At 39.6% G+C, this 25,997-nt stretch overlaps 1 protein-coding gene across 2 annotated transcripts in view; it reads left to right on the top strand.

Moving 5' to 3' along the window:
- The window catches only part of stam2 (signal transducing adaptor molecule (SH3 domain and ITAM motif) 2), a 66,617-nt gene that overhangs the window by 32,424 nt on the left and 8,196 nt on the right, over nucleotides 1-25,997 (top strand). For both annotated transcript variants that reach the window (XM_059967661.1, XM_059967660.1), the window contains exons 7-12: nucleotides 7,173-7,365; nucleotides 8,858-8,952; nucleotides 17,530-17,606; nucleotides 19,321-19,408; nucleotides 20,315-20,369; nucleotides 25,153-25,321. In XM_059967661.1, coding sequence (XP_059823644.1) covers nucleotides 7,173-7,365; nucleotides 8,858-8,952; nucleotides 17,530-17,606; nucleotides 19,321-19,408; nucleotides 20,315-20,369; nucleotides 25,153-25,321 — 677 coding nt within the window. The remainder of the gene's footprint in view (nucleotides 1-7,172; nucleotides 7,366-8,857; nucleotides 8,953-17,529; nucleotides 17,607-19,320; nucleotides 19,409-20,314; nucleotides 20,370-25,152; nucleotides 25,322-25,997) is intronic.

Genomic DNA, 25,997 nt, shown 5'->3' with positions numbered 1-25,997 from the left:
GCTTACAATCATTTTATTAAGTCTTACAAGAACAAAGAATAGCAAGGAAAGAAACATGGAAACGAGAGAAGAACAGAAGAAAGAGACAAGACAAAGGTGGCTTGGCCTCCTTATACCAGACTACTGCTAACAGTAAATTCCATTGGTAACGTTAACTAATGAAATGGGTAGAATCATGTAATGTTACACCTGCTACTGAAACTTAAGTTTCCAGAAAAAGAGCCAACTGTAACTACTGGAAAAACTCACTGAACAATTACAAGTATGTTGTTCATTCTGTGAAAACAAATCAGCATAGGAATGTTAAACTACAAGAACAATAATTTTAGTCCAATCCAACAGCCAGCATGACAGAGCTGGCTTGAAGGGCAGTTGCCATTTGGCACAATTCATTGACTGTATGTAGCTGGTAATTGTGCAATGCCAACCTGTTGGAACATGTTTTCCCCACCCTTGTCTGTAAGACCATAAAATATAAGAGCAGAATTAGGCCATTTGGCCCATCTAGTCTGCTCCACCATTTCATCATGGCTGATCTGTTTCCCTCTTGGCCTCAGTCTCTTGCCTTCTCCCCACGTCCCTTCATGTCCTAACCAATCAAGAATCTATCAACCCGCCTCAAATATACTCAATGACTTAGTCACCTATGGGAATGGATTTCCCAGATTCACCATTCTCTGGCTAAAGAAATTCTTTGTCAACTGCATTCTAAACAGACATCCCTCTGTTCTGAGCCTGTGTCCTCTGGTCTTGGACTCCCCCACCATAAGAAACATCCTGTCCACATCCAGTCTATTGAGCCCTTTCAACATTTAACAGGTTTCAATAAGATCCCCCTCATTCTTCTGAATTCCAGTGAGCATGGGCCCAGAGCTATCAAATACTCCCCATATGATGAGCTTTTTAATCTCGGAATTATGCTCATAAATCGTATGCCTTTTGATCTTGATGCTTCTGGGCAGGCAAATTGCAAAAGCTTCACTGGCTTTTAGAGTCTGATTTCTTTTGTAGCTAACCAAGTTGCATGTCCATATAATGCTGCCTGCCCCCACTTTGGAACAGTGTGCTGCACCTTCCCTGTGAAGCTTGGGTGTTGAGATTGTGTTTTGGAAATGATGCACTTGCCATCATTTTAACTGTATGTTAACTCGGAATCGGTGGGATAAAGGATAAAGACCACAAGACATTGCTGCAGAATTAGGTCATTTTGCACATTAAGTCTGATCTGCTGATTTATTTTCCCCCTTAATTCCATTCCCTTATCTTCTCCCTATAACCTTTGACACCCTTGCCAATCAAGAATCTATCAACTGCCACTTTAAATATACCCAATAATGTGGACTCCACAGCCATCTGTGGCACTGAATTCCATTGATTCATTACCTTCATCTTCATCACTTTTCTAAAGAGAGGTTGTACCCTCTGGTCCTACACTCCCACTAATGGAAACATCCTCTCCACCTCCACTCTATCTAGGCCTTTCAATATTCAGTACATTTCAGTAAGATCCTCACTAATTATTCTGAGTTCAGTAAACCTCCCTGGTGTGGAGCTTCATTCTATATTCGCTTGTTCGATTATGTGCCATGTCATATGATGTAGGGTATCATGTTCCTTCCATGATCATGATTGTCCTTGACAAAGTTTTCTAGAGAAGTAGTTTGCCAATTGCCTTCCAGGCAGTGTCTTCACAAGTCTGATGACCACAGCTATTACCAGTACTCGTCAGAGATTGTCTGGCGTTAGTGGTTGCATAACCAGGACTCATGATATGTGCCAGTTGCTGCGATGACTGTCCTGGTCCCATGGCTTCACATGACCCTGATCGGTGGGTGGAGGGAGCTGGGCTAAGCAGCGCTACACCTTGTCCAAGAGTGACTTGCAGGCTAGCGGAGGAAAGGGGCACCTTTAGGAGAGATGTATCTTCACCCAAATATTACACTGGTCCAAAAGCATTGCAGTTTCAAATGCATGTAACAGAATGGTTACAAGTTAATGACATCCATGTAAAGACTACAATGTGATGAGGAGAAGACTCCATTGGTCTACTAACAGTTGTCTTCTCATAGAGAAAAGATGAGAGTCACAACTCTGCTTCATGTTGTGCCACCCTCCAACTAGGCTGCTTCATGTTGGTGACTGGAAAATCAATTCCATTAATGAATCCAAATTTCAGTAAGCTTGTGAGTTGCAATTTTGGCCTGGCCTGAAAGAGGTAGCCTTTATGGTCTACTTTCATGTATAAATCCTAAAGTAAGAGATTAAGTATGGCATCTCTCTGCCTCAGTATGTAATATGAATAGATTAATAAAATGATTAACTTTATTTGTCACATGTACATTGTGTTTTGATAATTCAAAGTGAAATGCATCATTTTGCATCAAATCTCACTTCTGGCACCTAAATAGCATGCCAACAACTTAACCCTGAGCCTAATCGTAGGTCTTTGGAATGTTGGGGGAAACTGGAGCACCTGCAGGAACTCCTATGGTCACTGGGAGAATGTCCAAACTCCTTACAGATAGTGATTGATGACCGTTGGTGTTGTAAAGTGAATGCGTTAACCACAACGTTACTGTGTAGCTTCAGAACATTAACATGGAGTATGCTGGAACGTGTAACATAAAACATAGACCAGAATGGCACAGGAGTAGGCCCTTTGGCCCACAATATTATGCTGAACCAATTAAAATAGTATTCAAATAGATAACTAATTTCTTCTGTTCCTATCCTACCATTTTCCTCACTAATATATCTGCCTCTACCACCATCTCAAGACAGCATGGCCCAAACACCCACCACTCTATGGTTTTAAAATAAAACTTGCCCCTTGCTTCTCCTTTGAAATTGCCCCCTGGTACCTGGGGGTGGGGGAGGTCTGTTTGTTCTATCTATGCTTGTAATAATTTTATAAACCTCTATCAGATCTCCCCTCGGCCTCCATATCTCCAAAGAACATGCCCTCTATTCAGGGCAGCATCCTGGTAAACACTTTCTGCACCCTCTACAAAGCCTCTACATTCTTCCTATAATGGGGCGACCAAAACTGTATGCAGTGCTCCAGCTGTGGCCTAACCAGAGTTCTTTAAATTCTATAATTCCCAACTTTTGAACTCAATGCCTTGGCTAATAAAGGGAATCCTGCCATATGCCTTAATAAACACCTTATTAACCTGTGTAGCCACTTTCAGGGATAATGAACTTGGATCCTAAAATCCCTCTGCTCATTGACTGTTAAGGGTCTTCCCTGATCCCTCTACTCATTAACATCAAATGTCAGTATACTGTAATTGAATGACCAAATTGTGCAGCTTATGCAAGTGAATTTTTCATAGAAACAGAAATCTACTCTACATTATAGGCCTATCGGCCCACAATGTTGTACCAACCATGTAACCTACTCTAGAAACTGCCTAGAATTGCTCTACTGCATAGCCCTTGGTTTTTTTTTTCTAAGCTCCATGTACCTATCTAAGAGTCTCTTAAAATACCCTATTGTATCCACCCCACCATCACTGGCAGTGCATTCTATGTGGGAAAAACTTTCCCCTGACATCCCCTCTGTACCTACTTCCAAGCACCTTATAACTATGCCCCTTTGTGTTAGCCATTTCAGCTCTGGTGGGTGGGGGAGAACCTCTGGCTATTCACATGATCAGTACCTCTCATCATCCTATACATCTCTATCAGGTCATCTCTCATTCTCTGTCACACCAAGGAGAAAAGGCCAAGTTCACTCACCCTATTTTCATAAGGCATGCTCCCCAATCCAGACAACATCCTTGTAAATCCTCTGCACTCTCTCTATAATATCCTCATCCTTCCTGCAGTGAGGTGACCAGCTCATTTTTCTCTTGGTATAGGAATTTGCACTTGATCCATCAAACCACTACCATGATTATAGCTGAACTCTTTCACTCATCCTGGTTCCATTTAGCCTAATATGTTGGCCAGAAAAAAAATTGCTGTTCTTAAATTTTTAAATAAATAATTGAACTAGTGTGCACTGATTTGAGTATGAATAAATATTTCCTTATTTCCTAATTTCCTTCCTGAACTGATTGGCTCTGACTTAAACTGTATAATCAAACAAAAGCTGAAAATGCTGGAAGTACTTCAGTGGTCCCACTTAATATCAGAGAATGTATACAATATACAACCTGAAATTCTTACTCTCTGCAGATATCCTCAAAACAGAAGAAAGACACAAAGAATGACAAAAAATGTTAAGAACCCCAAAGCCCCCTCCCGTGCACAAGCAGCATTGATCCTCCCCACTTACTTCAGCATAAAGTATCAATGTTCTCACCCCCCCCCCCCCCCATGCAAAAAGCAGCAAAGTCAGTCCTTGAGATGTTTGGGCTGCATATGTGGGAAGACACTTGCCATGTCTCTGGCAATTGTGTTGAGGACTGTGCCAAAGAGGGCAATCCAGTTGATCCCAAACCAGAAGCTATGGATGAATCTAGGACATCAACTGCTTACTGGTCCAGATCTGCAGCATTCAAATCAAATGACCCTGACCTTGATCATAAGAAATCGAGATACAAGGATATCAGAGATGCTAAGACCAGTCCAAAATCAATTCTCAGACCAGCCATCAGTTGTGGTAGGGCTTGTATGTAATAATGGCCCTCAAAGCGAAGTGGGCAGTATTCCCTGAACAGATGTTCAAGTTCAAATTGTCATTCAACCTTGTACATGTATACAGCTAAACGAAACATCGGTCCTCTGGGGCTGAGGTACAAAACATTTGCATAGTCACACACAGCACGTAGTCACAGAATAATATTGGCATAAGCTGAGTGGCATAGTCTGAAGATTGATAATGCATGGGATGTTGTCCTGGAGCTACATTTCTGTAAGAACAAGTTCCTCATCTAGCACTGCATTAGTTGCAGATGAAGGTATTCAGTTTGTTTTCTGTTTTCTTTCACACCACTTCCAGTGCCTCCTCCCCTGCGTAACCGTTACAGCTGAAACAACATAAGAGGCTCTGATGTCTACTATCAGGAAATGCTTTCGGAGGCTGGTCATGACATGTATCAACTCCAGTCACAGATATCTTAGGCTTACTGTCAAAGGATGCCATCTCTGCACTTGTCTCTGGAGCACCTGGATAGTTAAGAGGCATCCTTAACTATAGTTTATTGACTGCAGTTCTGCCTTAAATATTACAAGTCCTGGCAAACTCATCACCAAGCTCTGGACTCTGGGAGTTAAACCACCCCCCCACCCCCAACCAACTGAACCCTTAACTTCCTGACCAACAGACTGTTGTCATTAAGGATAGACCACAACACCACCCCCTTGATTATTCTCAACACTGGTGCCCCACAAGGCCCAGTCCTGTACTGCCTGTACACTCACAACTGCATGGCCAGATTCTACTCCTAACTCCACCTGAGTTCGTTTATGATACCTCTATAGTGAGTTGCATCTTAATAACAATGTTTTGGCATGTAGGAAAGAGATAGAGAGCTTAGTAACATGCTGTTATTTCTCTAAGTTGGCAAAACAAAAGAGTTGGGTATTGACTTCGGAAACAGCACGTGCTCCTGTCTATATTAACTGTGCTGAGGTTGAAAACTTCAAGTTCCTAAGCATGAGCCTCACCAATATCTTGTCCTGACATTTGCACAAACAGGTTTAAAATCAAAGTAAACTTATTATCAAAGTACGCATGTAACACCATTTACTACCTTGAGATTCATTTTCTTGCAGATCCTTAAAGGAAAGTAAAGAAGTACAGTAGAATTTATGAAAAAAAAACTATATTAATTGTTAGGTTTAAATAGCAACTTGAATACTGTCTGAATAGTGAATAGATAACGACTTGCTGGCTTACCAGAAGCACCAACACAGAGGCTGTGTACAAGAAGGGCTAAAATTGCCTTTACTTCCTGAGGAGACTGAGGTCCTCTGTAGTATGCAGGCCTCTCCTTCATATGTTCTACCAGTCTGTTGTCCCCAGTACAATCTTCTTTGTGGTGGTGTGCTGGAGCAATGGCATGAACATGGATGATGCCAATAAAATGATTAGTAAGGGTGGCTCTGTTATAGGAATCAAACTGGAGACTGGTAGAACAAAGGACCCTATGGAAAATCTTGGCAATTTTCAGCAATATTTCTTACCCCCTGCATTCCACCTGGGCTGAACAGAGCAGCACTTTTAGTAATAGACTGACAACTGCACTGTTTCAAAGAGTGCTATATGAAGTCATTCTTATTCTTTGCCATTAAGCTCTATAATGAGTCTACCTATAGCCGGGGAAGTGATGACCACCTCCTGTTAGATTTTGTGGTAACTTTTTTAAAAATTCTTTCTTTCTTCTCTTCTAAAATTTTTATGCTTGTGCACTTGTAATGCTGCTGTGACACTGTAATTTACTTGGGTTCAATGAAATATCCATCTATCTAAATGTTTGCTTTATTTAAAGTTGCAAATCAGCCCCAAGATTCTTAAAGTTGTAGACTACCCTGGATTTAGACTGTTAGGAAATCCTCACCCTCTTGTATAGCACATTGTTACTTCCATCTGGATGGCATTTAACAACAGCATCTGTGCAGTTCCCCCATTTAAAAAAAGACTCCCCTTGTTTAGCAGGCAGTACCTGCAGTTTATAACTTAAGATATTCTTCCGTGTCTGAAAAATCTATTTTTTCTAAATCTACAAGTGGATCCAAGTGTACACACTTGAGTATAACTACACCAGCAGAATCTGGTGGCTAAGAAACTCATAATAATGAAAGAAGCAGATGTAATATTTTAGTATCTTTTGCGATTATGGTTGAAAGGGAAGCAAGTGTTGGTACAGATATAGAAAGCCTAGTTTGATGTTATCTTGATGACTTAATTAGTAAGGGTGTCAAAGGTTTTAGGGAAAAGACGGAAGATTGAGGTTGAGAGGTAAAATAAATCAGCCATGGTGGAGCAAACATGATGGGCAGAATGGTCCAATTCTGCTCTGATGTCTTGTTTATTATGGGAAGAGTTGGTGTTTATTTCTTCACATTCTTGAGGTTTATGATAAATTTCTATTGTATGATTGGTGGATGCTTGAATGCGATGAAATACAATTGGATTTGATTGACTCAGTAAAGAATATTCTACTGATAAAAGAGTACAATATACAGTACAATTTATTAAGAAATTTATGCTTTTTCCCCAGCTATTGAAATTTCTTTACAAGAACAGAAGCAGCAACAAACGGAGACAAAATCTTTCTATCCATCTGCAGATAGCGCTGTGAACTGCCATAGGAGTGAGATGCGCATGGTCCGCGCTCTCTATGACTTTGAGGCAGTTGAAGATAACGAGCTTACTTTTAAAACTGGGGAAATAATCACCATACTAGATGACAGGTATCATTGACAAAAACATAATTTTCAATCAAGTTATCCTTTGAGTGCTCTATTGCAATGGGATTGGAGCCCAACATCCCCTCTTCTATAGTTGTTATAGCAAGAATGCTAGCAGATTAGCTGTGTCTGTTCAGTCCGTATATCTTTAGCTTTTTACCTTTTCCACCCATTACCTCCCAGCCTCTCACTTCACCCCCGTCCCCCCATCGGCTTCGCCTTTCACCTTCCTGCTTGGGAGTCATTTGTGAGCTTTTTGGGGTTATGAAACTATATACAGATTAGCCATGTCCTGATGAAAGGCCTCAGCCAGAAATGTCAACTGTTTCCATGGATGCTGCCTGGCAACACACATTTTGTGTGTGTTGCTTGGATTACCAGCATCTGCAGATTTTCTCTTGTTACAGATCAGCCATGATCTCATTGAATGGTGAAGGTAGGTGTTGGCTGTGGAGTATTCTAGTCTTATTTATCATGGTAACTTAGGTCATTTTAAATTTACAACTGAATACAATGGAAATGTATTCACTGATGCAGTGTAGGAAACATGGCATATATCTAAGGCTTATCACTGATACACGTGAAATTTGTGGCGGCCGCACAGTTAAATAAAATACTGTTATTTACAGAAAATGGTGCAAAAGGGGAATAATGGGACAATGGCAGAGGTGAAGAAACTTGTCCTAAAGCATTGAGTGTGGGTTGAGGTAGCAAGCAGAAAAAGGCATGTTGAAAGGTTGTGATAGGGTAAGAATAGTAGGTTCTTGGGAGCACTATGCCAGCAGGTTCCTCTCCAAGTTACATACCTTTCTGATTTGGAAATGTATCACTGTCCCTTTAGAGGATACAGCATGGTACCAGGTCTTTCCGGTCCAATGAGCCTGGGTCACCCAAGTTACAACTTTGTGACCGATTAACCTACTAGCCCATACATCTTTGGAATGTGGGAGGAAACCCAGATGATCATGGGGAGAGTGTACAGACAGCGTCAGAATTGAACCCAGGTCGGTTGCTGGTCCTGTAATAGTTGCCTGTTACGTTACTATGCCACCCCTTCGTCATCACCTGGTATAAATCCTGGAAATCCCTCATCAATTATCCTCTCGGATAAACTGCAGACGTTCCAGGAAGAAGCTCAGTTACCACACAGTAAATGTAATTCAGGATGGGCACTGTATGCCATCTTTGCCTGTCTCAGCTACATCTCTAAATTAGACAACAAATGAGTTCTGTAATGCAGCTGTAGCTGCTAAGGGTACCATTTCTTGCCCAGCCTTCATTGCTTTGCAAAGGTGGTGAATGACTTGCTGTAGTTCTTGTGTTTGGAATTTTGCTGATTTTGATGTAGACTGAGGATATTGTCCCAAGTCGGGGTAGAGAGCAGATTGTAGGTGATGTTCATCACTATTCTAAATCACAAAAGTTACTGTCAGTGTCAAAATATCTCCATTATCAAAGCTTGTGGAGTGATGTGTATATTTTGATCTTTGTGCAGTGACCCCAACTGGTGGAAAGGAGAGACCAAAAAAGGTGTTGGGCTTTTTCCTTCAAATTTCGTATCAACTAGTCTGAACACAGAACCCGAGCCAGGTAAGTGAAATTCATCTCGTTGTTACTGTTTGTATACTTAACCTATCAGGGAACAGTGTGAGTAGGTGGCTTGTTAATTCATTCTGTGGCCAAGATGATGCAGTGGTACTTGTTGTAAAAGATAGAGACTTTCATATCAACACACCTGTGTGTGATCCCGTAAAGGGTGTTGAAAACAAATTGCCTGATTAATCCCAGCTGCAGTGTGGGCACATTTTGAGGGAAAGTTGGATGCCGAATTCTTCCTGAATTATAAACTTTTGTTCACTAGGTCTGCCCATCCTAGTTATTTTCTAAACCAAGTGGTTACAGAGTTCTTCCAGAGTTTGCCATATTTGTGGGTTTTGCTGCCTTTTTCTCATTTTTTCATTTTCAAAATCTTTTTATAAACACATAATCTTCTACAACTATAGAATAATACAAAATTTCAGCAAATTAATATGTATACAATTAATAGAGCTAAGAAAAAAATCATAATATATAAAAATGAAAAAAAATTTATATAGAAAAAAGGAGGGGGAAAAAAAGAACCCCTTCTAACTGAGAAAAAAAACATTAACTACAAAAAAAACCCATTAGGAATCAAGCCCCCGGAAGCAATACGTTTAACCATCATCTAGATATATAGAAAAAAAATCATCAACCGCCAGTTCATATTTTTTAAAAATAATAATAAAATTGGAAGGAAACCATATAGAATAATTCAAATTAAATGGTAATAATTTGGTAAAAGAACCCCATCTTCTCTCAAAATCTAATTGAGGTTCAAAAGTTCTAATTTTTTCCAAGCTGAGACATAACATTACTTGAGAAAAACATTCAATTAATGTAGGGGAAGAGATATCTTTCCATTTTAATAAAATAGCCCTTCTTGCCAACAATGTAACAAATGCAATTACATGTTGATCTAAAGATGAAATACCCTGAATATGATGCAGAACTATTCCAAATAGAATCTGTTAGGTTGTAAATTAATTTTCAAAGCTTTAGAGATTGTAGAAAATAAAGATTTCCAAAACAGTTTTAATGAAGAACATGACCAGAGATTATGTGACAAAGTAGCTACTTCTGTTTTACATCTATCACAATAATTATCTACACTAGCAAATATTTCGGATAGTCTCTCCTTTGTTAAATAATAACGATGGACAATTTTAAATTGAATTAGACAGTGATTGGCACATATAGAAGAATTTACATTTTTCAAAATTCGAACCCAATCTTCATTCACAAAGGTCATATTAAGTTCTCTCTCCCAATCTTGTTTAATCTTTAGTGATAGGTTCTCTTTTTGTATCAGGAGTAAATTATAAATTCTGCTAATGGAACCTTTCACTAAGGGATTCAATTTCAAAATGGTATCCAACAAATCAGATTCTTGTAAGTATGGAAACTTAGGTAAATATTGTAAAAAATGTCTAACCTGAAAATATTGCAAAAAATGTGTATGAGCGAGAGAATATTAATTAACTCTTCAAAAGTCATCAGTCGACCATTATAAAATAAATCTGTAAAAAAACCAGATCCTTTATTTTTCCATAGGGGAAAGATGGGGTCAGTTATTGAAGGTTTAAATGAAAAGTTTCGATATAAAAAAAACTAGACAACTTAAATTGTTTAAAATTTTTAAAAATTACGAAACTGAATCCAAATCCGTAAAGATTGTTTAATAACCGGGTAAAAATTTAAATTTGGAATTTCAGAGAGCTGTAAAGGTAATGGAGCTCCTAATATTGAAGTTAAATGAAATTGTTTAACAGCTTTTAATTCCAAATCAACCCAAAGTGGTTTTTGGCTCTTATTGAGCCACTATAACCAAAAACGTAATTGTCTAATATTTACAGCCCAATAATAGTCTTAAAATAGGAAGAGTAAGTCCACCATATTTTTTGGGTTTATGTAAATGGTATTTGTTAATTCTTGGTCTCTTATTGTTCCAAATAAAGGAAGAAATAAGAGAGTCAATTTGATAAAAAAAAATTTTAGTTAAAAAGATAGGTATTGTTACGTACCCTGTAACTGGGTGTCTTATCAGCAAAGATAGAAGTGTCCGTTGGAGTCTGGTGATACTATTTTCAACAAAATTTATTAGCAGAAATGTACAAAATAATATCAATGTGAATATACAGAGAATATACTTTAGCAATACTATACCTAAAAGTGTGGGTATAATAACAATCACTAATGAAACAAGCTCTATCGTTGTCTAGGGGATAATGAATTGTCAGATGGAAATATAAAGTTCAGTTCAGTTCATGCAGGCTGCGGTAGTTGTTTGCCGATGTGTTGCAATTGGAGAGAGAGAGAGAGAGAGAGAGAATGTGTGAACAGTAACAGCTATTATCTTGCCAACCTTCCTTTACGATTTTGATCCGTCGATTCGTCGTTGTTGTGGCCATTCACGTATGACCCCTCCGTCCTTTAGCTAGGCTGTTCTTCTGTGGTGGACTCGTCACCCAGGCAAGGTGGACACACACACAAGCCCCACCATCTCGCTACAAAACACTGAGTTAAAATTTACTGACCCTTCGTTCGGTCTCTGATATCCCACCCTGTCTCGTGGGGGTTCTGATGCTCACTAGCGTTTCTCCTGGTGCGTCTGAGGGGTGTTACCCCAGGCCTCACTTTTATCCCCACTCACAGGGTCTCAGGTGTCAGGTTGGGATGCTGTAACCCATCAAACCAGCCCACTCTGGTTGCCCCCTGAGGGGTTTCAATGAATAGAACAGTACCAAGTAAACAATCCTTCTCCAAAAGACAATAGCAGTAATCAATGGTTCCGCTCCTCTTTTGTTAGCTGTGTCTCTCTCTCATTAACTTTCATGGGCTGTTATCAATAACAACTGCCCTGGCAGATTTCCTTTGTCTCTCTTACTTCCTTGATAACAGCATCGAAATAGTAGCGATTTGCGATTCTCCAAAAGGGGGGGGCATGGGCGACTCTGCACCCTTCTGCCCATCAGAGTTGTTCATCCTTCGTAACAGTATATTTTGGAAAATATATAAAAATCTAGGTAAAATCATCATTATCACAGCATGGATGCGACCTATTAAAGAAAGAGTAAGTGGGTTCCATCTAGAAAATAGTAATTTCATGGAGTCTACTAGAGGAACTATATTGACTTTATAAAGATATTTTTATTTTTTAGTAATTATAATACCTAAATATTTAAATGTATTAACAATTCTAAAAGGAATATCATTATATGTACTAACAGGAGCATTTAATGGAAACAATTCACTTTTATTCAAGTTGTTTATATCCTGAAAATTTTCCAAAATCTTTAAGTGTTTCCAAAAGATTAGGAATTGATTCCTCAAGATTCAAAATAAAAATCAAAAATCTGCATAAAGAGAAATCTTATGTATGGTTCCATTTATAGAAATACCATGAATGTTTTTGGCCTCCCGTAATGTTATAGCTAAAGGCTCCATTACAAGATTAAATAATAAAGGGCTTAATGGACATCTGTCTAGTACCACGAGAAAGTGAAAAGAAAGAAGACCTATAATTGTTAGTAATGACCGTGGCAGTAGGGTTCTTATAGATCATTTGAGTCCATCTATTAAAATTATTACCGAAACCAAATTTCTCTAATACTTTGAACAAGTATGGCCACTCAATTCTATCAAATGCCTTTTCTGCAACGAGAGATAACACATTGAGGTTACTTAGATAATGGTGAATAAATAATATTCAGCAATCTCCAAACATTAGAGAAAAAGTAACGGCCTTTAATAAAGCCTGTCTGGTCCATAGAGATAATTTTAATTAAAATATTTTCCAAGAGATTAGCTATTATTTTAGAAAGAATTTTTGCATCCACATTTAATAGCAAAATAGGTCTATATGATGAACATTCAACAGGGTCTTTATCTTTTTTAAGAATTAAGGAAATAGATGCTTCAAAAAAAGAAGGTAAATTACCCTTCTCAAAGGATTCATGAAACATTTCCAAAAGGTACAGAGAAAGTAATCTTTCAAATTTTTTGAAAAATTCCACCAAATAACCATCAAGACCGGGAGCTTTACCAAATTGCATTGATAAAATAGCTTTCTGAATTTCATGCTCGGTAATTGGAGCGTCAAGCATCTGTTGATCTTCATCAGAAATTTGTGGAAATTTAATCTTATGTAAGAAAGCTTCCATTTTGGTAGAATCTGCAGGAAATTGAGATCTGTAAAGATCAGAGTGAAAATCTTGAAAAGTGTTACTAATATTCTTTCTTACATAGTTACTTACTATATCTCCATTGTTTTTACGAATCTTTAAAATTTGTCTTTTAGCTCCAACTGCTCTTAGTTGGGAAGCTAAGAGCTTATTATTTTTATCCCCAGAGATATAAAATAGACTTCTCAATTTAAGCAAATATCCTTCAATAGGATATGTTAGTAATAAGTTATACTGTGATTGTAGTTCTACTCTTTTAAATGAAACAACATTTGGAGAGATTGCATTAATGTTATCCAATTCTTTAATTTGTTTAGAAATTTTATCTAATTCCATTCTTGTTTGTTTCTTCAATTTAGCTGTATATGATATAATTTGACTACGTAAATAAGCTTTCAATGTATCCCAAATTAATAACTTAGAGACATTTCCTTTATTATTAAAGAGAAAGAACTCTTTTATCTGAGTTTCAATAAACTCAACAAATTCTGCACTTTGTAATAAATGTTCTGGAAAACGCCAAAATGGTCTGGTAGAAACAACAACTTTCAATTCAAATATTAAATTTAAAGGAGCATGATCAGAGATAGCAACTACATCATACTCACATTTCTGAACATTACATAAAAGTCGAGGGTCGACTATAAAACAGTCAATTCTTGAATATTTATTGTGACCATATGAGAAAAAGGAATATTCTTTATCATTAGGATGCATATGCCTCCAGAACTCAATTAAACCATAATCAATTAAAAAGGAATTAAGTGATGCAGAACGGTTAGGAAGTTGATGTTTGGATGATGATGTATGCATTAAAGGATTTAAGCAAGTATTAAAATCACCACCCATTAATAACATATATTAATTTATATCAGGTAATAGAGCAAAAACGGCTTTAAAAATGAGGGATCATCAACATTTGGTCCATAAATATTAAACAAAACCATTTTCTTATTACAAATAATTCCTTTAACAATTAAAAATCTACCATAAATATCAGCTATAGTATCCTCCTGACTAAAAAGAATATTAGAATCGATAAAAATTGAGACACCTTTAGTTTTACTCTGGGAATTTGCATGAAATAGAGGACCCTTCCAAGATTTAAAAAGTCGATTTTTATCACATAACCTGATATGCGTCTCTTGAGCAAAAATTATATCAGGCTGGAATCAATTTATAACCTTAAATATTTTCTTACGCTTAATAGGATGATTCCAACCGCGAACATTCCAAGTTAAAACATTTAACTGTTTAGGTGTCATCATGAAACTTTGTATCTAAAAAAATGTGGTTTGACACATGTCAGGATAAAGTGATCGAAAATGGCGGAGATGAACAACAATAAAAATAATTAGCATATGCTCCGGAATTCCATAATGGGGATTAAAAAAAGAAAAAAACAACCACCTCACCTACAAAGCCCAGAAACAAGTTGATGTCAATCGACACAAGCACCAAGGAAAGCATAGACGCGAATACAGCTCTGCCGAGCTGAATTTAAAAAAAAATTTAAAAAGTAATCTCTATCTCCCCCTACCGAATATAAATCTCATTTCAGTCAACATATATCTCAGTATAATTAACTTGGAAGGATAGTGTTTTTCTTGTGAAAGCAAATAACCTTCAATTTGAAAGTAACCTTCATAATATTAGATAAGGGAAGAAAAACACATCCAAAACAATTCTTGGAATATTTTCACAAAAGAAAAACAATCGCCATCTTTAAATTGTCAAATCTATCTTTAAAAAAAAAGGAAATCCAAATAATTACTTTAAAAAAATCTTCAATAAAGCATATGGAATAAAAAAAACAATTGATTCATTTAAATACTGCAAAGAAAAAGTTCTAGATTGTTCAAACTTAACTACAGCCTATCAACAGTTCTCGCACTATATCTTCTAAGGTTGAAACCCTCCAAGCCAGTCTTTTTCAAAAATAAAAATACATTTTAAAATAAAGACTTTCTGTGACCATCAGATCTTCCAATTTTATCAGTCTTTGCACCGCGAGACACTCAAACCATTATAAGTCATTCAACTTAAGGTTTCAAATTTGTCGACATTGAAATATTTGCACAGAAGAAAAAAAATGGCTATCTTTAAATTGTCCAATCTTACTTTAAAACAAAAGAAAATCCAGATAATTACTTAAAAGAAACTTTACAAAAGCATATGAAACAAAAAAAAAACAGTTGGTACATTTAGATGCTACAGAAAAAAAAGTAAATGGTTCAGAATTATCTACGATCTTTCAACAGTTCTCCGGCTATATCTTCAGAGGTTAAAACCCTTAAAACCAGACTTTTTCGGAGATAAATATACATTTTAAAGTAAAACTTTTATAACCATCAAATCTTCCAATTTCTTCACTTTACACCACGAGACCATCAAACTATTGTAAATCATTCAATCTTCAAACTTCAGATTTGCCATCGGACTTGTCAGACAAAGAGTTAATAAAATGCAATGCTTCAGCTGGATCATAGAAAATACGAATTCCAGAATTTTTAATAATGATCCTTAATTTCGCTGGATACTGTAGTATGGAAAAAGCTTCTTTTGAAAAGCTAGTTTCATGGAAGGACCAAAAGCAGTGCGTTGTTTCACAATTTCACGTGGAAAATCATCAAAAAAATGGATTTCTGAGCCTTGAAATGAAAATATTCTTTGTTTTCTTGTAAGCTTAATAATGTGTTCCTTATCTCTAAAATGGAGAAAACGCACCACAATATGCCTGTTTTTACCTTCACCTAAGGATTTTAAAGCACCAGTTCTGTAAGCCGATTTGATCTCCAGGAGTTGCGAACAAACCTCCAGAAATTAAGACAGAAACATTTTAGCAAAATAGTCCAGTGCATCGGCAGATACTGATTTTTCTTTTAATCCAACAATTCAAATATTATTCCGACGTGATTGAGCTTCCAAATCCACGATTCTTTTTTGAACCTTTTTCAAACAAGAAGAGAGTTCAGCCGCATTTCGATTGACTTCTTTAAGAACGACACTCAAAGAGTCAATTTTTTCTTTTCAAATTTCCCTCTTAGTTGAGCTATTTCAGTGCTGATTCCAGATTCTAATCTCTTGACCCAAGGGGGTTCTTCTGTGTACTTGTAGGTCTTCTTAGATTTCCCATTAGACGGGTCCATATTTCGTCTGGTGGTCTTTGAAGTAGCCATAACTATTGCTGTACAAATTCGACTGAATAAAGTTGAAATTTCAAAGTTTAAATCGGAAAAGGGAGAGATTAAAGGCGGACAGTAAGCAACTGAGTCTTACATGTCTGAAAGCTGGAGGCGGAGTCCTTTTTTCTCATTGACTTGGGAGTCCATTCAGCCCACAGAGCTAATGCTAGGTTACTTTATGCCCCATTTTCCTGTAACTGGTTTTTGCTTACATGCCTGTTAACTCACCACATGCCATCCACACCCCTCAGCCAGTTTCTTAGACCATAATACAAAGGAGCAGATTTAAGTGACTTGGCCCATCAGGTATGTTCCGCCATTCAATCTTGGTTGATTTATTTTCCCTCTCAACCCCATTCCCCTGCCTTCTCCTGACACCCTTGCCAATTAAGAACCTCTCATCCTCCAATTCAGATATATTTTCTTCTATCACTTGAGCTGGTGGAAATTTACAGCAGTCACCCATCATCCTGCATATTTTTCAGACGTCGGAGAAAACTGGGAACCTAAAGTCACAGGGCGAACATGGAAAGTCCCCAAGGTCATGCTCGAACCTGGGCTGCTGCAGTTTGAGTCAGAAACTCATTTGTCTCATTTGTGAAATGGTACTTAACTGTGTTAATGACATAGAATATAATGACACTACAACATAGTACAGGTCTTTCTGTCCCAGATCTGGCAACCTTTCAGACTACACCATAATCAATGTAACGTTTCCCTTCCACATAGCCCTTTATTTTTCTTTCAGCCAATTGCCTATCCAAGAGTCCTAATCTCCCTCCTATATCTCCCTCTACCACCACACATGTTCCACGCACCCACCACACTCTGGGGGGAAAGTACGTATTACTGACACCCCCCCCTTGTACTTCCCTCTAATCATCTTAAATTGGTGCCCCCTTATTAGTTATTTCTGCTCTGGGATAAAGGTGCTATTCATCCACTCTACCATCTTGCTGTGAGTAGAGATTTCTCTCCTGTATTTGATATGTGCATTTTCACTGTAACACGGTTTGTATCGAGAATCAGAATGATTCTGAGACTGACACAGTGAGATTAGTCATAGAATCATAGACACTACAGCACAGAAGCAAGCCCTCCACTCCAAGCTTATGCTGAACTATTATCTGCCTAGTGCCATCAACCTGGACCAGCAGTGTAGTGCATGCTTAAGACTGGGAAATTACAACTTGCATCCATATTTTCTGTATTGATTCTAGAGAAAGTTGTGGTACCAGAGGAGACAACTGTACAAGATGTTCAGTCTTCTGAGCCTGAGCCAGTTTATATAGATGAGGTAAGTGTTTGTTTTATGCATTTCAGTACTTTATTTTTCTCCTTCCCTTTCACCCATGTTCCACTTCCCCACCTATCAGACTCCTTCTATAGGCCTTTCCCTCTCCCATCTATCAGCTCCCAGCTTATCACTTCATTCCTTCCTCTTACCCTCCCTCCACCACCTACCTTCCCCCCCTCACCTGGTTTCACCAATCTCCTGCCAGCTTGTACTCCTTCCCATCCCCACTATTATCTTGGCTTCTACCCTTTCCTTTCCTCAGCCTAAAACATCAGCTGTTTATTCCTCTCTGCAGATGCTGCCTGACCTGCTGCGTTCCTTCAGCATTTTGTGTTTGTTGCTCTATATTTTTCACCTTCATGTGCCTTCCTCCTTCCCAGAGGAATGCTTATTCCCATCAGGTGTTGGTAGGTTTCTGGTATTTTTCACAGCCAGATGTCAGGCATCAGCAGAATGCTCTCCCTGCTTTCCTCTTGCATTTCTCTATTTCCGGCCCATAACCTCTTGAAATCCTTACCTGAATATCTCCCATCTCTTTAAATGTGCTCCTTTAGTCTGGAAAAGCTTTTAGTCATTTGTCCTAGTATCTTGTTTAATGTTAGGTACATAAATGGTTTTTAATCAGACAGCCATGATTTGTATTAATTGGTTTATTATTATTAGATGTAAAAACATTGCATGATCATTCCATTACAGCAGTGCTTTGAAGTTGTACAAGGAAAAATCAGTAACAAAATGCAAAATAAAATATTAGTTACAGAGAGTATGTGTGTGTGCCCTTAACTCCTAGTGGAGTCATCGGGGTGCTGTCATGACAAGCTTCTTGCACTGATCTTTTTGGTGATTGCTCATCATACTTGGGCATCTGAAACCTGGCGAAGCCCATCCCTTGCCAGTTTTTTTGGAGCTGGCTGGATTCAAACTCGGCAGCCTTTGCTCCGAAGTCCAGCACTGATGCCACTACGCCACCAGCCGGCCATTACAGAGTGTATATTTATGTATATATGTGTATACAACACAGTTACAGGCTCTTCCAGCCCAAACCGGCCATGGCATCCAATTATAGCTGTTGACCAAAACCTACTAATCCATGTGTCTTTGGTATATGGGAGCAAACTGGAGGAAACTCACGCAGTCTCAGGAAGAATATACAAGCTCCTTACAGACAGCAGGCTCTGTAATACCATTGTGCTAACTGCTATGGTACTGTAATTTTTGTTGTAATTTTATTTTATAGTCGTAAAGTTCTACAGTGTAGAAGTAGTCCCCTCGGCCCATCTCATCTTACCTAACCTTTATTCTGCCTGGTCCAATTGCCCTGCACCTGAATCATAGCCTTCATACCCCCCCCCCCCATATACTTATTCAAATTTCTCTTAAATGTCCACCACTTCCACAGGCAGTTCTACGATCTCACCACCTTCTGAGTGAAGAATCTCCCCCTCATATTTCCCTTAAAACGTTTCACCTTTCATCCTTAACACATGACGTCTAATTCTAGTCTCACCCAAACTCTGAAAAAGCATCCTATCTATTCTACTCATAATTTAGTATGCCTCTATTAAATCTCCCCTCGTTCTCTTAATGCTCCAGGGAATGAAGTCCTGTCTTGGAGAGCTGTAGCTCTTGAAGATTAAGCATATGGTTGTCCATGTGTGAAAAGAAAAATTATGTTTGGGTTGTCTGTGCTTTTAATATTATTTTGACATTGCAGGACAAGATGGACCAGGTATTGCAGATGCTTCAGAATGCAATACCTACGGATCAGCAACCTGACTCGGCAGAGCTGCTCCACTTAGAAGGTAGCAGGCCTTCAAATACGAATGTTGGAAGCAATTATTTTATAAATGAGCTTTGAAAATAAATCATATACAAAATGCTGGAGTAACCCATTGGGTAAGGCAGCATCTATGTAAAGGGGAAAAAAAGCATTTTGGACCAAGACAAAGGGTCTTGGCCTGACATGATGACCTTTCCATAGATGCTGCCTGACCTGCTGAGTTCCTCCAGCATTTTATATGTGCTAATCTAGATTTCCAACATCTGCAGAATCTCTTGTGTCATTGAAAGTGAATCAGTGTCTTGCCGTAATGATCAGAGGAGCTTGGTTAATACCCTCATGCAGGAGAAGAGAAGGTAGGGCAGGTGGGTAGTGCCGGTAGTTTACTCCTCTCCGTAGATGCTGCCAGACCTCCAGCGTTTTGTTTTGTGTTGCTCAAGATTTCCAGCAGGTGCACAATCTCTTGTGTTTAGGTAGTGTAGGAGTCCCCTGTGATCATTTCCTGCTTTACTATCATGTTAGATGCTTTTTGAGGGGAGAGCAGTAGTAACAGTCCAGTTTGTGGCAATATGGTGGGTGCTGATGTACAAAAGGAGGGGAACTTGACTGGGAGAGTGTGGTGTTCAGGGTTTCTCCTGCCACAAACATTACAGTAATGTTAGGACATTACTGTAGCTAAGACTTTTCACTAACCTGGTCAATTCAGGAGTTTGTTTTGCTGATTCCTCTGGGAAGGCACTATGAGTATACAGCAGTGAATGGGAGGCTGTGGGTCAGCCTCTGGTTTCAGAGCTTTGTCCTTCCTAGCTCCTAACCGTGCAGTTGTGAAGCAAATGTGTTAATTGATGTTCTAGCCTGTTTGCTTTCCCTCTGTTTTAATTTTGGTAAATAACCTGTAGATTTACTTTTCTTGTATCTTCTTTCCCAGATGTGTGTCAACAAATGGGACCAATCATTGATGAAAAGCTTGAAGAAATAGACAGGTAGGAATCCAGGCCAAAAAACGCCATGTGCTATTCTTCCAGTAGCCTCCTTTCCTGACATAGGCTTAGCAACAGATATATAGCTTCAAATCTATGAAATTTTGATGTAGTCCATCTCTTACCTTGGTTCCCCAAATGTAAATTGATAGTTCCCTTCTAACATGTTAAGGTAAATGTATGTTCACTGCATGTAATTGTACCATACATTGCCTTCACCCAGGCAAGATGAGCCACTGGAGTGATTTCTTGGAGCCTTTAGACAGGGAGTCCTTAAGCTTGGAGATTCTCTGGTGTTTTATCGTAGGGCACATCATGCTCAAGCCTGACTGAGCCATGAGAATTATGAGAGACATCAGTACCAGGAAGCGAGGCATTTTTCTCTGCTGAGCTTAAACTTTGCCTCAATATCTGCACTGCCGTTTCACCAAGAGCCAAGTGTTAGTAAATTCCTACTGGATGCGTTTTACTCTGCATGCATCTGTTCTCAGTAATTAGCAGCTAACTTATCCTGAGCATAATTATTTTTCTTTAACTATCTTGGAATGTGATGGTCCATGTGAACATAGTTGGCTAAAATAACTGTTTCTGTGCTATTACTTGGACTCTTCAGGGAATCCCCTCCCTCCCAGAAATGCCCAGTATGACACACTTGTTCCTTATAATGAATCTGTCACTGCACACCATATATTGTTATCGTAGGTTACAGCGGGATATTGATGGGTAGAGCTGGGCTGAGAAATGGCTATTGGAGTTCAATCCATAAAAATGTGAAGTGATTCGCTTGGAAAGTCTAACTTGGAAATGTTGCCTGGTTTAAAGAGCGTGTCTTATGGGGAAAGTTTGAGTGAGTTATGGGTTTTCTCTTTGGAGCAAAGGAGGATGAAAGGTGACTTGATAGAGGTATATAAGATGATAAGAGGCATAAATAGAGTGAATAGCTGGTGTCTTTTTCTCAGGGTGTAAGTGCACATAATTTTAAGATGATTGGAGGAAAATGTAGAAGGTATCGGAGCTAGTTATTGTTTTTTTTTAAACAGAGTGATAGGTGCTTGGAGTGTGCTGCCAGGGTAGTGGGAGAGGCAGATACATTAAGGACATTTAAGAGATTCTTAGAGAGGCACATGGATGAAACAAAAATGGAGGGCTATGTGGGAAGACTGATCTTAGAGTAGATTAGTTAAAAGGTTGGGACAATCTTCGTGAGCCTTAGGATCTGTACTGTGCTGTATTGTTTAACAGTCAAACTCTGGCATGGTTAAATTTCTGATTACAGTATGCTGGGGATAGCAGAATAAGACTCGGGATACCCAGATAATAGATTTCGGAGATTCCACAGTTAGAGAATGATATGGTTATGGTATGTTGCCCCCCAGGTGCCAGGGGTGTCTCGGATTGGATTCACAGCGCTCCAGAAGGGGTGGATGAACAGCCAGAAGTCTGAAGTCTTGATACATATCGGCACTGATGACATAGGTAGGGAAGGTGAGGAGGTCCTGAAGAGAGATTTTAGTGAGCTGGGTTGAAAGCTGAAAAGCAGTGCCTCCAGGGTAGTAATCTCTGGATTTCTGCCTGTGCCATGTGCCAGTGATGATAGGATAGAAACTAGTGTAGAGGGCAAATTTATCTATCGATCATTGGGACCTCTTCTGGGGAAGGTACAACCTGTACAAAAGGGCTGGGTTACACCTGAACCGGGGGGGGGGGGGGTAGGTGGGGGGGGCAAATATACCAGAGTTGTTCAGGAGTGTTTAATTTGGCATGGGGTTGGGAATCTGAGTGATAGGGCTGAGGATGGGGTAGGTGGTTTACAAACAGCCAGTGTGTAGTAAGACTGCTAGCAAGGACAGGCTGGTGATAGGGCAAAATTGCAGTAAAAAGGGGACAAAATCAAAAACAGTGAATACGGGATTGAAGGTGTTATTTTTGAATGCACACAGTATACAAAATAAGGAAGATGAACTTGTAGCACAGTTACAGATTGTCATGTGTGACATTGTGGGCATCACTGATAGTTAGGCAGAAGGGATGGCATGGTTCTATAGTTTTTTTCTTAAAAAAGAGCTGACTTAGGATCAGAAGGCATAGAATCATTGTGGGTAGAGCTAAGGAACTGCAAGGGTAAAAAGAAACTGATGAGAGGTGTATACAGATCTCTGAACAGTGGCAAAGATGTGGGGTACAAATTACAACCACATGTCTTGATGTGTATTTGGATTTTCAGAAGGCCTTTGACAAGGTGTCACACATGAGGCTGTTAAACAAGCTATAAGCTCATGATCTTACAGGGAAGATACCAGCATGGATAAATCAGTGGCTGATTAGCAATAGGCAAAGAGTGGGAATAAAGGGAGCTTTTTCAGTGGTATTCCACAGGGGTCTGTGTTGACATCACTTCTTTGTACGTTATATGTCAATGACTTAAATGAACGAATTGATGGCTTGGTGGGTGATAACAAAGATAGGTGGAGGGGCAGGTAGTGATGAGGAAGCAGGGAGGCTACAGAAGGAGTTAGACAGGAGAATGGGCTAGTAAGTGGCAAATGGAATACAGTGTCGGGAACTTTGGTAGAAGAAAGAAGAGAGAAAATTGAAAAATCTGAGGTGCAAAGGGACTTGAGAGTCCTCGTGCAGGATTCCCTAAAGGTTAATCTGCAGATTAAGTTGGTGGTGAGGAAGGCAAATGTGATGTTGGCATTTATTTTCAGAGGACTAGAATATAAAACCAAGTATGTAATGTCCTGACGAAGGGTCTCAGCCCGAAACGTCGACAGTGCTTCTCCTTATAGATGCTGCCTGGTCTGCTGTGTTCCACCAGCATTTTGTGTGTGTTGTTTGAATTTCCAGCATCTGCAGATTTCCTTGTGTTTGCTGTGTAATGTTGTGGCTTTTTAAGGCACTGGTGAAGTCTCACTTGGAGTATTGTGAGCAGTTTTGGGCCTATTTGTCTAAGAAAGGTTGTGCTGACATTGGAGAGGGTTCAAAAGAGGTTCACAAAAATGATTTTGGGATTGAAAGGCTCATCATATGAGGACATTTGATGGTTCTGGGCTTGTACTCACTGGAATTCAGAAGAATGGAGGGGGGATCTAATTGAAACCTCTCAAATGTTGAAAGGCCTTGATAGAATGGATATGGAGAGGATGTTTCCTGTGGTGGAGGAATCTTAAGTCCAGAGGGCACAGCTTCAGAATAGAGGGACATTCTCTGAGAATGGAGATGAGGAATTTCTTTATCCAGAGAGTGGTGAATCCGTGGTATTTGTTGCCGCAGTCAGCTGTGGAGGTCAAGTAATTGGGTATATTTAAGGTAGAAGTTGATGGGTTCTTGATTAGTTAGGGAAAGAAGGCAGGAGACTGGGGCTGAGAGGGAAATGGATCAACCATGATGGAATGGCGGAGCAGACTTGATAGGCCAAAGGGCCTAATACCGCTCCTACATCTTGCGGTCTAATGGAGTGAGGTGTATATGCAGAGGTTGGACAATACTGTGACAGAAATTCCAGTTGGCTAGTCAAGTCAAGTCACTTTTATTGTCATTTCGACCATAACTGCTGGTACAGTACATAGTAAAAATGAGACAATGTTTTTCAGGACCATGGTGTTACATGACACAGTACAAAAACTAGACTGAACTATGTTTAAAAAAAAACAACAGAGAAAGCTACACTAGACTACAGACCTACACAGGACTGTATAAAGTGCACAGAAACAGTGCAGGCATTACAATAAATAATAAACAGGACAATAGGGCAAGGTGCCAGTCCAGGCTTCGGGTATTGAGGAGTCTGATAGCTTGGGGGAAGAAACTGTTTCATAGTCTGGTCGTGAGAGCCCAAATGCTTTGGAACCTTTTCCCAGACAACAGGAGGGAGAAGAGATTGTATGAGGGGTGCATGGGGTCCTTCATAATGCTGTTTCCTTTGCGGATGCAGCGTGTAGTGTAAATGTCCGTGACGGTGGAAGAGAGACCCCAATGATCTTCTCAGCTGACCTCACTATCCGCTGCAGGGTCTTGTGATCTGAGATGGTGCAATTTCCGAACCAGACAGTGATGCAGCTGCTCAGGATGCTCTCAATACAGCCCCTGTAGAATGTGATGAGGATGGGGGGTGGGAGATGGACTTACCTCAGCCTTCGCAGAAAGTAGAGACACTGCTGGGCTTTCTTTGCTATGGAGCTGGTGTTGAGGGACCAGGTGAGATTCTTCATCAGGTGAACACCAAGAAATTTGGTGCTCTTAACGATCTCTACCGAGGAGCCGTCGATGTTCAGCGGGGAGTGGTCGCTCCGTGCCCTCCTGAAGTCAACAACCATCTCTTTTGTTTTGCTCACATTAAGAGACAGGTTGTTGGCTCTGCACCAGTCTGTTAGCTGCTGCACCTCCTCTCTGTAAGCTGACTCGTTCTTGCCACCACAGTCGTGTCATCGGCAAAGTTGATGATGTGGTTCGAGCTGTGTGTTGCAGCACAGTCGTGGGTCAACAAAGTGAACAGCAATGGACTGAGCACGCAGCCCTGGGGAGCCCCCGTGCTCTGTGATGGTGTTCATGTAACATCTGGAAAATAGTTTGCTGAGGACTAATTATGGCACATTCTGTTCATGGACGATGTGTCAGGGAAGTTTCAACATGACATTTACTGTTGAAATGGGTCACATGTTGTGGTTTTAACAAATTATATTAAGTTTAAGTTTAATATTTAAATATAATGGCATGCAAGGTCTTTTTGTTTGTTGTTTGTATAAAATGTATACCTCTCATATGACCTCATTATCCTCTTATTCAGGAAGCACTCAGAGCTGTCGGAGCTGAACTTGAAAGTCTTGGAGGCCCTGGAGCTGTACAATAAATTGATGAATGATGTGCCTCTGTACTCTTCTATATACTCCAAGCCTCAGACCCAGTCACAAGCTCAGGGTTTCTACACACAACAGCCGGGCTCTGTCCCAATGCAGGTTGGTTCCATGGTGTGGTAGGAAACTTGGAGTCATAGAGAGTCAACATAAACATAACACCTCACAAAAACAGGCACTTCTGCCCATCTAGTTCATGCCAAACTGTTACTCTGATTAGTCCCATCAACCAGCACTTGGACCGTAGCCCTCCATAACCATCCCGTCCATGTACCTGTCCACGTTTTTCTTAAATTTTGCCATCAAATCCATATCTATGTTTTCTGCTAGCAGCTGATACCACATTTGCACTACCCTCTGAAGAAGTTCCCTCTTGAGTATGGCTTTCACCTTAAGCCCATAACCTCTAGTTCTCATCTCACCTAGCCTCAGTGAAAAATGCCTGCTTGCATTTGCCCTATCAAAACACCTCATAATTTTGGAATCCTCTACAAGATCTTTGCTCATTCTGCTATGCTCCAGGGAATAAGGTCCTAACCTATTCAGTCTTACCCTATGAAAGTCCTTTTTACCAAGAGTCTCTAGAAACATGGCTACTTAACCCCTCACTAACAAGCCAATGGACTCAGTGGTGAGAAATACACCTTTCCTGAACTCTGTATGTCTAAGGTCAGTAAGACTTGAGTCCCACCAGACCAGGAGAGCCAGGATGTTTCGACCACCTGCACCCCAAGCTGAGCGAATACTGTGTAAATGCTGCCTGCATGCAATTACCTGT

The sequence above is a fragment of the Hypanus sabinus genome, chromosome 4 (genome assembly GCF_030144855.1).
Source record: "Hypanus sabinus isolate sHypSab1 chromosome 4, sHypSab1.hap1, whole genome shotgun sequence".
NCBI lineage: Eukaryota > Metazoa > Chordata > Chondrichthyes > Myliobatiformes > Dasyatidae > Hypanus > Hypanus sabinus.
The sequence above is the reverse complement of the archived record's forward strand: the minus strand, read 5'-3'. Positions and strand labels throughout refer to the sequence as shown.